The sequence below is a fragment of the Drosophila gunungcola genome, unplaced genomic scaffold, assembly GCF_025200985.1.
Source record: "Drosophila gunungcola strain Sukarami unplaced genomic scaffold, Dgunungcola_SK_2 000001F, whole genome shotgun sequence".
Lineage (NCBI taxonomy): Eukaryota > Metazoa > Arthropoda > Insecta > Diptera > Drosophilidae > Drosophila > Drosophila gunungcola.
The window spans coordinates 16,517,711-16,530,621 of record NW_026453197.1 but is presented as its reverse complement, the minus strand read 5'-3'; the positions used below and the strand labels follow the sequence as shown (position 1 = coordinate 16,530,621).

General features: G+C 39.6%; 4 protein-coding genes across 7 annotated transcripts; 1 reads left to right on the top strand and 3 right to left on the bottom strand.

The window, feature by feature from the left end:
- Nucleotides 1-227: 227 nt before the first annotated feature.
- On the bottom strand, nt 228-4,190 carry LOC128262348 (inactive pancreatic lipase-related protein 1). 2 transcript variants are annotated; one of them, XM_052996536.1, is made up of 6 exons: nt 4,031-4,190; nt 1,808-1,976; nt 1,681-1,747; nt 1,153-1,560; nt 572-946; nt 228-499 (listed from the first exon to the last, which is right to left on the bottom strand). In XM_052996536.1, exons 2-6 carry the CDS (start codon nt 1,833-1,835, stop codon nt 355-357), a joined length of 1,023 nt encoding a protein of 340 aa, XP_052852496.1. In that variant the 5' UTR covers nt 1,836-1,976; nt 4,031-4,190; the 3' UTR covers nt 228-354. The 2 variants fall into 2 exon arrangements, with proteins under 2 accessions (XP_052852496.1, XP_052852497.1); XM_052996537.1 differs by lacking the exon at nt 4,031-4,190 and adding an exon at nt 3,722-3,740.
- Nucleotides 4,191-4,693: 503 nt separating this feature from the next.
- LOC128263286 (serine/threonine-protein phosphatase PP2A 65 kDa regulatory subunit) lies at nt 4,694-9,593 on the bottom strand. Of its 3 annotated transcripts, XM_052998248.1 has the most exons (8): nt 9,238-9,591; nt 8,122-8,275; nt 7,637-8,055; nt 7,219-7,293; nt 6,392-7,157; nt 6,052-6,324; nt 5,042-5,085; nt 4,694-4,974 (listed from the first exon to the last, which is right to left on the bottom strand). In XM_052998248.1, the coding sequence occupies exons 1-7, from the start codon at nt 9,319-9,321 to the stop codon at nt 5,081-5,083; spliced, it is 1,776 nt and encodes a 591-aa protein (XP_052854208.1). In that variant the 5' UTR covers nt 9,322-9,591; the 3' UTR covers nt 4,694-4,974; nt 5,042-5,080. The 3 variants fall into 3 exon arrangements, with proteins under 3 accessions (XP_052854208.1, XP_052854207.1, XP_052854206.1); XM_052998247.1 differs by having other exon boundaries at nt 4,694-5,085; XM_052998246.1 differs by lacking the exons at nt 4,694-4,974; nt 5,042-5,085 and adding an exon at nt 5,145-5,576 and having other exon boundaries at nt 9,238-9,593.
- Nucleotides 9,594-9,917: 324 nt separating this feature from the next.
- On the bottom strand, nt 9,918-10,748 carry LOC128263288 (COP9 signalosome complex subunit 8). Its single transcript, XM_052998249.1, has 4 exons — nt 10,609-10,748; nt 10,485-10,549; nt 10,251-10,426; nt 9,918-10,194 (listed from the first exon to the last, which is right to left on the bottom strand). The coding sequence occupies exons 1-4, from the start codon at nt 10,663-10,665 to the stop codon at nt 9,944-9,946; spliced, it is 549 nt and encodes a 182-aa protein (XP_052854209.1). The 5' UTR covers nt 10,666-10,748; the 3' UTR covers nt 9,918-9,943.
- A 156-nt stretch (nt 10,749-10,904) lies between these two features.
- Nucleotides 10,905-11,882, top strand: LOC128263289 (40S ribosomal protein S13). The gene is made up of 3 exons (XM_052998250.1): nt 10,905-11,039; nt 11,264-11,391; nt 11,467-11,882. Exons 1-3 carry the CDS (start codon nt 11,017-11,019, stop codon nt 11,769-11,771), a joined length of 456 nt encoding a protein of 151 aa, XP_052854210.1. The 5' UTR covers nt 10,905-11,016; the 3' UTR covers nt 11,772-11,882.
- Nucleotides 11,883-12,911: the final 1,029 nt, after the last annotated feature.

Below are 12,911 nucleotides of genomic sequence, written 5' to 3'. Positions count from 1 at the left end.
TAACAAATTGTATATAGTTTAACGATATACATTAAAGAAGTATTAAAACAATTATATATAATTATATTACTTTATTAGATATTTAAGATCTCAAAACATATCCAATGAATAAAAACAAATTTTATGGTCAACGTTTGGATATAGAAATATTAAAACCATTATAAATTATTATAATATTTTAATATATATTTAACAAGCCCATGCATTTGTCAATGAATAAAAACACATTATATGGTCAACAACAAAATTTAAGTATATATTTCTTGTAAAACAAAATGTGATGCAAATCGGTAAAGAGGCAACATAAATTTAGCTACATTTTATAATGTACAAGTGAAATTGTTAATGGTCTATTTAATTTATTTGCTGCGGAGGGCAGTCACAGGTGATACTGTGGGTATTCCCTAGCAGCTCCTTGGGGTCAACGTACACAGCGCCCTCTTTGCCTCGCGCAAATGGTGTTTGACCGTTGGTTTGTAAGTAAAAGTCGCCATGTATTCTGCAAATTACAATTTCAAATGATTAGATCCAAAGTCGGCTGTATCGTGAATGACTATGACTGAGTTCTTACGTCGTCGGACAATGATGACCCATCACCACTGGCGGGCATGACTCCCCAATTTTGTTTTGCTTAAAGTCCGACCATTTCTTTGCGGGCACAGCATCGAAACGGATGGGATACCGATCCGAAACACTCTCAGCCCAGAACCACCAACTGCGCCGATGGCTGGACAGATCGTTGTCGCTGAGCATTTTGTAGTTCCGTTTGGGACAGCCCGGCTGCAAGCTGCCTCCTCCGTTTGGCCAGAAATCCGCCGTTCCAGTGCTCGTGGGAGCACCGTAGAGCCAGGCATCCGTGTGTATCACATCCACAAACTCCGCATCATTCGCGGACAGGTGGGCGCCCGGATAAAACAGCGGAAAGGCGGGATCCAGGGCGGAAATTCTAAAAGAATTTCAGTTAGATTTGTTTTATTCATTGATAATATGAGAAATTAAAATAGCAATCTAATCAACAGATATTCTATATTGCGCTTTGTAATATTTTTAGGAAATATTTAATATTATAGCATTTTTTGTGCAGTTTAAATAATATTGATTAAAATTTAAAAATTGAATGTATATTCAGAAACTGTATAAGAAAACTCTCACCTTTTAAGCTTCATAGCACCTTTGGTGCGTTTGATAATCTCCCGGCCGAGAACTCCAGCCAGTTGGCCACCCATCGAGTGTCCGACGAGGTGAAACGTCTCAATGTCCAGGCCATGTTCAAACATTTGGATCAGGACCTTGGCCAACTCGGGACCCAGTTGCTTAAGGTTTGGGAAGGCATCGAACATATAGTTGCCATCGGCCAGCTCGCCCCAGTCCAGAACGATAAGATTGGTATCCTTACGTTCCAGATAGGCCTCCGCTATGACGTGAATGCTCTCCACATCCGGATCTTCGAGGTAGCCATGCAAATAGAGCACGGTATTCTTGCACATGTCCAGGTGTTCATCGTCCAACAGACTTTGGAAATCGGTTAAGTCATAGATATCGCTATCTGCTACCGTGGGTCTGTGGATGAGATTATAAAATTTTAAATAAATTGTTGGATAACAATTAAAGATACTGTTGGTGTAACATTGCAAGTTTATTGCAGTGATTTAATAATTAATTAATATTTCAAATACTTACCCATAGTATAGTATAAACTTCGCTGTAGTCAGATCCGCCTTGGAGTTCTTGAGCCCACACAGCAACCCTGAGCGATAATTATCCAAATTGTATTAGCGGAATTTTCCATTTTCGCCTACTCACTTACTGGATTTGTTTTTAATGGCCTTGTGCATGTTACTTGGGGGGCTGGCGGCTATTAGTCCATAAAATGATTGATTACGTGGCCAGTGGTTGTCCGGATATCCTCTGCTTCCATGCGGTGATTGGCAACGACTGGGCCGGACACTCGGTTAGCCGGATTAGTGTGGCGTGGCCTAAAACCCATCGAAATTGATAACTCTAATTAAATTTCAATATTTTTGTCGGATAAGATAGTGCGAGCATTGCGACATCGTGAGCATCGGCATCGTGAAACACATGAGTGGTACCAAGGGCGGCAAAGTCCGGCGGAGGTCCAAACTTTTTCCTGTCCATGCATCATTCATGTGTGCCTACAGTGGAACATCCGATTTTGGGCACTTGAATGTTTCCAGCCCCAAATTAATCACCCACTTCTAGCGGCTGAACAAGTCTAATCGAACGTTAATCCCATTAATCCCACTTGAGAAGTCATTTTAACGTGATTGGGTGAAATCAATAAATGAAAGCAGTAAAGTATAATCGTCAGGTAGTCATTCCCATTCAATCAAAATAACGGTTTCGTCCAACAAAGTTACCCAGTTTTCAATTACAATAAAAATAATTGCAACTTTTGAAATGATCTATTAGCTTTGCCCATTACAATTAACTATTATTTTTCTTTTACCATTTGTTAAGCAATTTTAAAATTTTTAATTACCAAAATTGAACAATTACAACACTTTCAATATCCGTTCCCCGGTTATGATTTATCCTGCCATTTTGATTTATGCCTAATAAAAAAAATCATTAAAAGCTCATCTTATAAATAAAAATAATAATATAAAATGACGTAGTCAACCTAGCCATTAAGCCTTGGTTATGGGCCGTTAAAAAAAACAATAAAACTTGTATCTAAAGCAGCTATTACAAAAAAAAAAAAGATATATGTCTGTCAGGTGTCAGTTTAACAAGCTTTAGGGCCCACTGTCTATTGCCAAAGATTACATTAACCCGGGTCTCAATGAACAAACTACAATGCTTAAATATGCAGACTTGAAATTACAGCAATGCCAGGTACACACGTGTAAGCTACAGTCTAACTACCTTAAATTAAACCAGCACACATACGTGTGGCCTTAGAGAAAACTATTATATTGGAGTGCACGAGTAAGTTAGAGATAAAAATTAAAAGATCACACTCACAACAATGAAAAATTTGGAATTGATAAATATAAATATAAAAATGTAGAACTGCTATCTCCATATTGGGCTGCATAAGTAATTTAAATTTTTTGTTAACAATGAAGAAGGTCGAGTTGATAGGGGAATAAAAATTATATCTTTACTTTCGGTCCTTATAAATTAGTTTTTTATCAAAGCTTGGCCTTATGAAAATGTTGTTTGGAAGATAAACTTGAACAAATTGTTTAATTTGTATTTACACGGTGATAGTAAAGTTAATATACAAAATTTTACAGTCAAAGAGAAAATATTATATAATTTTTCGATTAATAATAAAAGAAAATATTCGACTTAGGGAAGCTCCACTGTAAAACTGTGTGTACATTTGTGTGGAAATCGCAGCCCCTTTACTGGTTATATCTTCCCAACGCAATCGTAATTTAAGTACCGGCCTTTTTTTTTTGCCTTTATTTTGCCGCCATTATACAGACATAAATAAAAGGCACTTCAATTTATACTCCAGCTTATCGGTGGAAAATTAGCCGTCAGATAATGCCGATTAATGGGTGAGAAGAGAGGAGGGATACGGCGCCAATCAAAGGCAAAAATAACGCTTAGCAAAACGCGCCACTTGGGGACAAAAGGCAAAATAAAAAAATGATATAGCAAGATAATACCACAATAATTGTTGTTACAGCTCAGCATTTTTGACATATGTATGCGAGTAATAAAAGCGTATTTTATAATGTATAATTACACGGACACTTGTTGCGTCGTCCGGGGGCAGGTGAACCCCGCAGATCGTAGGTCAGTGGACGGAAAACGGACGCGGAGATTGCGACACCAGTGGGGAAATTGATAATGGTCGGCACTCGCCTGTGTTTCTGTATTTGTTGGGCGCACCAACACCAGTGCTTCCGTATATACATGTGCACATAATTGATTGGTTTCGGTTCGATTCCACCCATATTTGCCCACTCTAATTTGCATTTGATTCCCCCATTGACGCGCCTTTCCACGGTGATTTGAGGCTCGAGCGCCAGACGACTAATTCAATGGCACTTACGAGCTGCGAGGGGAACCGGATTCGAAATCGCCAGTTAGTTAGACAAACATTTGCCCACGCGTTGGGGACCGACAAAATATATACGAACGCTTCGCCCCGTCGCAAAAATTCAACTGATCTCTCGCTCAAAACTGCTCGCCGCCGCAAACCAAACAAACAAGAAATAAACCCCAACTATCGCCAGGTGCCAGTTGGGGGGGACTATCGATATTTAATTTTAATTAAACAGTCCAAATTGTATTTCTAAAATTGTTATTTATTTTTTTATAAATAAAAAAATATAATTGAATTTAGGAGTTTGATTTATGAGTTTTTAGAACTTGCTTGTTAATTTATCAGAGTGTTTTCTCAGTAGAAATTGTTTGTAATTAAAACAATAAATGGGGAAAATGTATCATTTGAGTCATATAGAGTGTTTTCTCAGTGAAATAGTAATCAAAACAATAAATGGGGAAATCTGTATCATAACAGATGTGATCATAGTTATTTTAAAGTAATTAATAACAGATCAACAAAATTGAATAGAATTTAAATGCAGCATTAGAAAGTGTGATAAAAACACAATTTAATTGGCATTAATAAATATAAAAATCTATTGTATACCAAACAATTGATTCATAGTTCACCCGTTCTAAGTATAAGATAAAATAAAAAATCAATTCATTGTTGTTTCACTACAATTTTATTTTGCATTCAGATGCGATCAAATGTTCCAAACTCTACACATGTTTTTTTAATAATGATCTTTATGCCTATGTGGTAATTTATATATAATATAAGTATGTAAGTAATAATGTTTAGCTGTGTCGCGTTTAGTGGTTCTCCCTCCCGTGCTGGCCATGGTGGCACTTCTTCGGTCCGCTCCTCTAATCCTCTAATTTCCAAATCCAAACTCTATCCATCATCCAGCATCGGCTGCAGCGTTGAACACCTCCCGGGATCCACTACAAATTTCCGTTCTTAAGTGTTGTTGCTACATAATATGTTTTGTTGCCGGCGTTAAATACATACAGTTTTAAAAATAGAATAAAAAAGATGCAAGAAGGTTGATTACGCTGTAAACAATTATACAAATATATTATTGCACACGGACACAGAGTGGTAACACGAGAGACGGCCACGTGGTGGAGATGATATACCGGGAAAGAGACAGAAAAAGTTGGCACAACATTAGTATCGGTTATTACTAGGTCCACTGCACTTAAACTTTAATCTTTCATTTAGCTTCGTTATCTTGAACAAACAATGAGATGTGAGACGTTGAGAGGGGAATTGAACAACATTGGGTGTGAAACTGGCTGGAGACAGCGGGAGGCACACATCACACTTGTTATGGCTGGTTGGCTACTCATCCTCTAACATTCCGATTCAACCTTGGCGGCCACCTCCACTGCCGCCGCTGCCTGTCCGTTCATCTCCTGCAGAATGCCATCTTCAGACGGCGGCGGTGCTGGCGGCTCTACGATCAGCTTCGAATTCATTGCCGCCTCCAATTTCGCACCCATGCAAGGCGGCACCGCCGTTCTAAACACATTCAGTTCCATTTCTACAGCAGGATAGCAATTTATGTTAAAGGTACTCCCTATGACGTGATCATGTTTAAGATTAATTGGTGTATCATTGTGTATTTCATATTTGGCTGCTAATTGCGGCACATATTTGTGAAACCCTAACATTAATGTTCTATACCAAGTGAAATTTAAACATCTGTTCAGATTCTGACACCTTATAAATCAATAAACAAGACAAAATATCAAAACTATGGTAAAAATCAAAATCGTTTGAGAATTTATACCAAACATAATGGGTTGAATAAGAAAATATTGTATCAAATAATATTTTTTCAATATTTGTCTAGAAATTTCCCATATATACCTAAATTTAATTATTTTCATCGCTTTTTTAGTGCAGCTTATAGTATAAATTGATTTTCGCACTATTCACTTTTTAAGATGAAAAAAGCTAGTCAAATTATCCCCGCCTTGTAAAACCCAATGAATATTAGATTAATTAGTGCTTACCTGCTGCGATGCCGGCAATGGCCTGTGCAGCAAAATGCTTGACGTCCACATCAGTGTCCGCGTTCAGTTTGTCGAGTGTGGGCTTCACTTGGGCATCGATGACGCTGGCCTCTAGGAAGGGCGAGATCTTCTGCAGGGTCTTTGCCACGTTGAAGCGCACATTGGCCACGGGATCGGCGGCAAGCAGGAGGACTGTGGGAAGCAGCAGCCTGGTGGTGATATCTGTGCCGCAGACCTCTGCCAAAACGTTCAGGCAGAACAGGCAGGTCATTCCTATCAAACGAAACGTTACCAATGAGATGCCTCAAAAGCCTTGATCATTTCTATGCCCATCACTCACTGTGCAAATAGTTCTTGTTGCGCGACATAACCAGGATCATGGGAATGATGGCCTGCTCGGCCCATGGAGCACCGAACTGCTCGACCAGCTTCTTCATGTTGAGGGTGGCCGCCTCCCGAATGGCGTATACGTGATCGTTGAGCCAGCCCATGCAGAGGCCGCGCAGCTTCTGGTCGAAGAACTCCTGACCCAACTGACCGGCCAAAGCGGGCATGTACTCGATGATGGCCAAACGCACGCGCCACTTGGAGTCCTCGGCCAGCTCGACGATGGCGGGCAGCAGCGACTGCGACAGTTGCTGGATGCCGATAACATCGTTCACGCAGTCCAGGTTCGAGATGATATTCAAGCGCACTTCCGGGCACTCGTCCTTGAGTTGAATAAGGAACAGGGGCAGCAACTGCTCCACCGTCTGATAGGCGCCCAGCATCGGACTCAAGCCCATGATCACAGAGGCCAGGGCGGACTTGACATGTGGGTTGGGGTCCGAAACCAGGTCGCGCACATACGGCAGAATGGAGCTTAGGATGATTTGCACCTGGTTAACCTTGTCCAGGTTGGCACAGAAGTCCTTCACCTTGGTGGCCACAGCAGCGCGAACCTCGGCCTCGGCATCCTTGAGCAAGTACTGGAAGGCGGGCACCAAGTCCACTCGGGTGATCTCCGGACCCACGGCCTTTTGCAGGTCCACAAACTTCTCGGCCACCATGTAGCGCACCCTCCAGGAAGAGTCGCTGGCGCACTGCCGCAGCGTGGGCAAAACCAGCTAAATATTAAGAAAATTGTGTAAGTCAAGGTGTCTGTTGTTTCAATGCTTATCCACTTACGTGCTCCACATCGTCCTGGGGCAGCAGCTGGGCAATGCTGACACAAGCCTCCACAGCCAGCAGACGAACAGAGTCCTGATTTGGGAGTTAAGTTTAGTATAATAAGTAAGTGGTCAACAGAATAAAATAATGATGATTTTTCACACCCAAGCTGGATTGTTCAGTTGTCTTAATTTTTACTTTGTTCATATTTACAAGTGTATTTTAAGCAATAACAGTTTAATAAAGCTTAGAATATTTTATAAATTTTTTGAGTTTTTAATGTTTCTTAAAGAAGTACCTTTTCAATAGTTTAGTATATTTTGTGTGTAATTATTTTTGTTTACAAGTATTTGTATTTCTTAGAAACACAATTCCTTAGTAATGTAATCAAATTCTGCAACAAAGGGCAGTAAATAAGTTTTATTTGTGTAAATACCTGATCATCTTGTGCCAGCTGCACAAAGTTTGGAATCAAGTCGGACTTGAGATACTCGGTCTCCACGACCTTGGCAAACTCGCCCAGCTTGTTGGCAGCTGCCCGACGCACCATGGGGGTCTCGTCCTGGCAGAGCTTTCGGAAGTTGGCGCGCAGCTCGGCCTTCACCGGCTGTGTGACCCGCGGATAGCAGACCGAAAAGAGGCCGCAAGCGGAGGTGCGTGAAGTGAACCAGTCGCCGGATACCAGACGCTGTAGGGTCGGAACCACATGGATCTCCAGATCCTGGGCACTGTGCTCAGCGGCCACGGTGCGCAGAGATTCTACGGCCTTGTCCCGCACCACAGTCTCCTCCACGGTGGCCAGACTCTCTAGGGGCGGGATCAAGTACATGGCAAACTCGGGTCCGCCGACAAGACCTGTCAACGAAAAATGGGAAATGATTGGGGGGATCTCATAAAAATAATCACAATTTTTTTGCTCACTTGTAAAGTTGCCCAGTTGATCGGCCAGTGCCAACAGCACCTCGTCTTCATCGTAAATGGTCTCAGTGAGGAAGGGAATCAACTCGGATCTTGTGCGTTCCTCGCCCAAAGCCAGGGCGATGGTGGACAACTTCTTAATGGAGTTAAGCCGGAGCTGTTAAACAGAAGGAGGAAACGGGATTAGTTGTAGACAAAATATAAAAGAAAATTACTCCTGGTGGAATTTGATAAGGAAAATTTCAAAATTGCCTCTTTAATAAATTGTTACACTAAATATATGATGTCGATTACCAAATTGCTACTTGTTTACACGCTCTTTTTCGCACCAGAGCAAAATAACTTAAGGTGTGGTCATCAATCATTTATTTATAAACCAAACACAACCATAGTTGATCTTTTGATTGTGTCAATAATTGTGGTCAATCAATGTGTTCCTTTTTTTGTTTACTAAAAATAGTTTTAATTTATGTTTTAAAGAAGAACTAAAGCATTTTTTGGATTACAAAAGTTTATCGAAATAACTAAATAGCTTTCTAGCATCTTTTAAGGTTAAAAACAGTTTTTCTTATGAGATTAGATTGTCACTTGGATAAGAACGTTTGTTTTCTAAGCAAGTATGTAGGTATAAAAATGGCATTCAGTTTTTGCTGATTAGTCTGTTAAATCAATAATAAGTCCCGAATATATATTTATACATTTATAAGTTGCAAATTGTATTAGCAAATACATAGTTCGTGCTATTAAACGTCTCAAGAAAAAAATACCTTCATACACTTTTAACGTTAGAAAATAAAATATCACATTTGTTGAATTTAAGATCAGATAAGAATCTATGCGATAATGTTAGTTAATTGATTTTCTTAATATTGTTCAAGAAAACATTTAGTTTGTGTATATCGAAATTTAGTATAATTTATATAGGGCTTTTGATGTACACTTTCAGCATTCACCCAAACACACACAAAAATAGCCATGCACACACAGTGACGCATTTTTGCACAAATACACAGGCATCCAGGCACGCTTCCCCATTTTAGCACTAGAATATTTCGCAATTTCGGGAAAGGTCTGCCGATTTAGATCGAGATTTGGGCGGGGTATCAGCCCAGTACTAACCTGAACATCCTCGTTTTTGAGTTCGTCGATCAGGACCGCAATGGGATATAGAGAATCGTCGACCGATTTGTCGCTCGCTGCCATTTTTTCCGCTGTTGCTGCTGCTGCGCTCACACACACGCACTGAAAATCGGTTTTTCTATTCTGCAGGCAGGCAACTTAATTTTGCCCACTGGCAATTCGCAATTCGCTTGTTTGGGATCACAAAACAATTTCGCACGTTTCTCCGTTTCGTCTGCTCCGATTCGCCAGTGTTCTACACAATATTCTTTGATTGCTTTTCCAATGAAAATCGTACGTCGTCGTTCCTTGCAAATTATTTTTTTCCCAAGTGACACAACGATAGAGCTGACACGAAAATCGATGTTTATTCGATACTATCGATGTTTGCAGAGATGGGATAGTATCGATGGATTTTAAAAATGGGACTTAAAAAATATATATAAATAAAACTAGAACAAGTTATTGGAATTTTTAAACCAAATTTCAGTTGTTTTTAATTATCTCTAAAATATATTTAAATAAACCGAATGATTTTAAAACATGCCGATAAATGTTAATGTTTCTATATGGTTTAATATGCAACACTTGTAATTCACAGGCACTTAAATAAAGATTTGTATGCAAAGATAACTCTTAAAACCAAGAAAATAAGCAGTTTAAAAAAAGAAATACTGAAATTAAATTGACTCAACTTTATTTAAGCTTAATTTTCTAGGAAGGTTACAAACTCGGTCAGCTTGAGCAACTGATCATCGTTTGCGCGACTGGGCGGCGCTTCCTGGACCTTGGGCTTAAGGATCACCCGGTCGCCATCTAGTTCTTCAGTCCAATTTAAGGTCGCATAGGCTTTCTTCAGTTCTTCCTCCGACATCAGAGACATTTCTAACAGATTATGCTGGTAGATGGACACATAGGCGGTGCCCATCAGTTTGAACAGCTCCTCGCGTTGTTTAACTACGAATACACTCTTTTGTAAACCTTATTTAAGAAACGATTATGGAAAAACTTACTCAAGAGATCTTCAACAGGTGATTTAACCCTTTCGGACCACTCGTACTTGATGTTTTTGAAGAAGTCGGCATAATTATTGTTCTGCAATGCCTGATTGAGGAGGTTAAGCTGGATCAGTTCTTTGTCTTCCCTTAATTTGTTCGGAATTCGCATCCACAGCAACTTGGCATCAGCCCTATATCATATTAAGCGTAAAATTATTGTTGTTGGTCTATTTAATATGCAGAACTTACAGTTTGTTTTGGTAGAGATAAATTGCCAGTAACTGCTGGTAGACTTCAACTCCCAATTCGACTTGCTGCGGAAAGCGGTGATTTTTAATGTTTTATGTGGTTTAAAGTTTACATTCCACCTCACCTCCAGTTCCTCGCTTTCAAGTCGCTCCATCAGTTCACTATATTTATTTAAATGCATTTTTTGATGCTAAATTTTTGGTCTGAAAACAATAATGTGACCGTTTAGCCTGGGATTGTAAATGAAACCTATCCCAAGCAGCTCTGTTTTTTTGTAGAGTTTATCGATAGTTTACCTTACCAAATTTTAAAATTTTTAAAAATAATTGTGCTTTAATAAATGATAAGCTAGCTAGTTCGTTTATTTTGTTTATTATTATTCATAATTATACTCTTATTATTTAATATATCGGCTAGCCTGCTTGTTATCGCCACTATCGATAGCCTATTTGACAGGTCTCCACAATCGCAGAGCTGTCAACGTGCTAAAAGTCTCCACCTTCTTTTCGGTGTCAAAAACTAGACTATCAAGATGGGTCGTATGCACGCTCCTGGGTAAAAATGCGATTTTTCAATGTTTCCGATGCAACTGACCAAAGCTGAATGTTTGCAAAATGTGCCTGCCGTGCGGAATAAGCGAATGAATGTGACAAATGCGTTTCCAAGGGGGTTACGTCGGTTGAAAATCGTCCCCAAAGGCAAGCACATGGTGCAGACGTTTCGATTTTGACAGGCGCCGCCATAAACGCGTACTAACAATATGGGTTTTTTGTTCACAGCAAGGGTATTTCCCAATCAGCCCTCCCCTACAGACGCACTGTCCCATCCTGGCTGAAGCTGAACGCCGAGGATGTCAAGGACCAGATCAAGAAGCTGGGCAAGAAGGGTCTGACGCCCTCCAAAATCGGTGAGTGCGCGCCCCCTACGTGTTGTTGTTTGAGGTTATGTTAACCGAGTTTCCCGGATTACCGATTGTTTGCAGGCATCATCCTCCGTGACTCGCATGGAGTGGCCCAGGTGCGTTTCGTCAACGGAAACAAGATCCTGCGCATCATGAAGTCGGTGGGTCTGAAGCCCGACATTCCCGAGGATCTGTACCACATGATCAAGAAGGCCGTGGCCATCCGCAAGCATTTGGAGCGCAACCGCAAGGACAAGGACGGCAAGTTCCGTCTGATTCTGGTCGAGTCCAGGATCCACCGCCTGGCCCGCTACTACAAGACCAAGAGCGTCCTGCCGCCCAACTGGAAATACGAGTCGAGCACCGCCTCCGCCTTGGTTGCCTAAGTCGTCGACGTCCTCGATTCGCTAGTTGGTAGTTTGTTTTCAAGTCTTGTGGGGCCTACATTTCCACCAATGTACAACCAATAAACCCAACAATAAAACTGGAAATCGGAACTATTTTGTAGACTCTAAACAATTGCAGTGCAACTTATTTCACTTGAAGGCGAGTGCCGTTGGTAAATACAATGGAATGTATTGACGAACATTTAATTTAATAGCTAACGTATTCTATAACAAATGTGTTTCTCAGAATTATCTAAATTTGAACTAAAATGATTTACTGGTTGCCCAAAAGCTTTATTTAACTTGGAAGAAAGTGTCGCTTTTAAATAAATACAAGAATTCCTTGAGCAAAGTGAAAATACTGCAATTTATTAGCCAGTTTTGAAATCAATCCATTGTCCGATATGTTTACTTTAAATCTAAAAAAGAGTATTGATGTTAGCGCGGCTCCTAGCAAAATCAATTATTTGATAAACAAACACTTGCTTGTCAGCTTCTTTAGAATTGGAGATTAGGAGCTTCATAAAAATGGGAGACAAACAATTTGTTGTTATTTTTTGTTTACGCTTGTGACTCGATAAAAAAAAACTGTTATTAATATCCGTTAAAATTATATCTTTACAAATAATTTTTAAATTTCATTCTTTGATTTAACTGTTGGTAATTAGTTGAATGCCATTCCTTTAATTGCACTTGTTGCACCATTTTCAGCAAGAAATTGCAATGTACATTCGTTCATACACTCCGACCTGCGCACAGGTACAGAGTGCACAGTCTTACTTCTATAAATAGTATGCTTCTTAGTGGATCATTATATATTACTAACAAACATGATAAGAAATCGACAAAGCCTAATCAAGTGTTTTAGATAGTTCTAGTTTTTAGGAAGTAATTTTTGTACTGCAAAATCAGAAGTTTATGTTATAACGTGATCTATTCATCTATAAAATATTTTTTTTTTTACAAACATTATATTTACTTGGAAATCTTTACTTTTGAAGATTTCCCTTTATATTTCATTTATAGGTTTTTACATCATTATTTACTACTGTTTTGCTTTCTCTAACGTAATGAATTTGAATTTTCTATTGACACAACTAATATAATATGCAGAAAATACTTTGTTATAATAATGAAAGT

Excerpts from the sequence above, each read along its gene's own strand:
- LOC128263286 (XM_052998246.1), bottom strand. The coding sequence starts at position 9,321 with ATGGCAGCGAGCGACAAATCGGTCGACGATTCTCTATATCCCATTGCG. Across the intron at positions 7,158-7,218 it reads CCCAGGACGATGTGGAGCAC|CTGGTTTTGCCCACGCTGCG; the intron begins GTAAGTGGATAA and ends CTTAATATTTAG. Across the intron at positions 6,325-6,391 it reads CAACAAGAACTATTTGCACA|GAATGACCTGCCTGTTCTGC; the intron begins GTGAGTGATGGG and ends TTCGTTTGATAG.
- LOC128263289 (XM_052998250.1), top strand. The coding sequence starts at position 11,017 with ATGGGTCGTATGCACGCTCCTGG. Across the intron at positions 11,040-11,263 it reads GGTCGTATGCACGCTCCTGG|CAAGGGTATTTCCCAATCAG; the intron begins GTAAAAATGCGA and ends TTTTGTTCACAG. Across the intron at positions 11,392-11,466 it reads TCTGACGCCCTCCAAAATCG|GCATCATCCTCCGTGACTCG; the intron begins GTGAGTGCGCGC and ends GATTGTTTGCAG.
- LOC128262348 (XM_052996536.1), bottom strand. The coding sequence starts at position 1,835 with ATGCACAAGGCCATTAAAAACAAATCCA. Across the intron at positions 1,748-1,807 it reads GGCCATTAAAAACAAATCCA|GGTTGCTGTGTGGGCTCAAG; the intron begins GTAAGTGAGTAG and ends ATTATCGCTCAG. Across the intron at positions 1,561-1,680 it reads AAGTTTATACTATACTATGG|ACCCACGGTAGCAGATAGCG; the intron begins GTAAGTATTTGA and ends TCTCATCCACAG.
- LOC128263288 (XM_052998249.1), bottom strand. The coding sequence starts at position 10,665 with ATGCATTTAAATAAATATAGTGAACTGATGGAGCGACTTGAAAGCGAG. Across the intron at positions 10,427-10,484 it reads TATCTCTACCAAAACAAACT|GGCTGATGCCAAGTTGCTGT; the intron begins GTAAGTTCTGCA and ends AATATGATATAG. Across the intron at positions 10,195-10,250 it reads ACCTGTTGAAGATCTCTTGA|TTAAACAACGCGAGGAGCTG; the intron begins GTAAGTTTTTCC and ends GTGTATTCGTAG.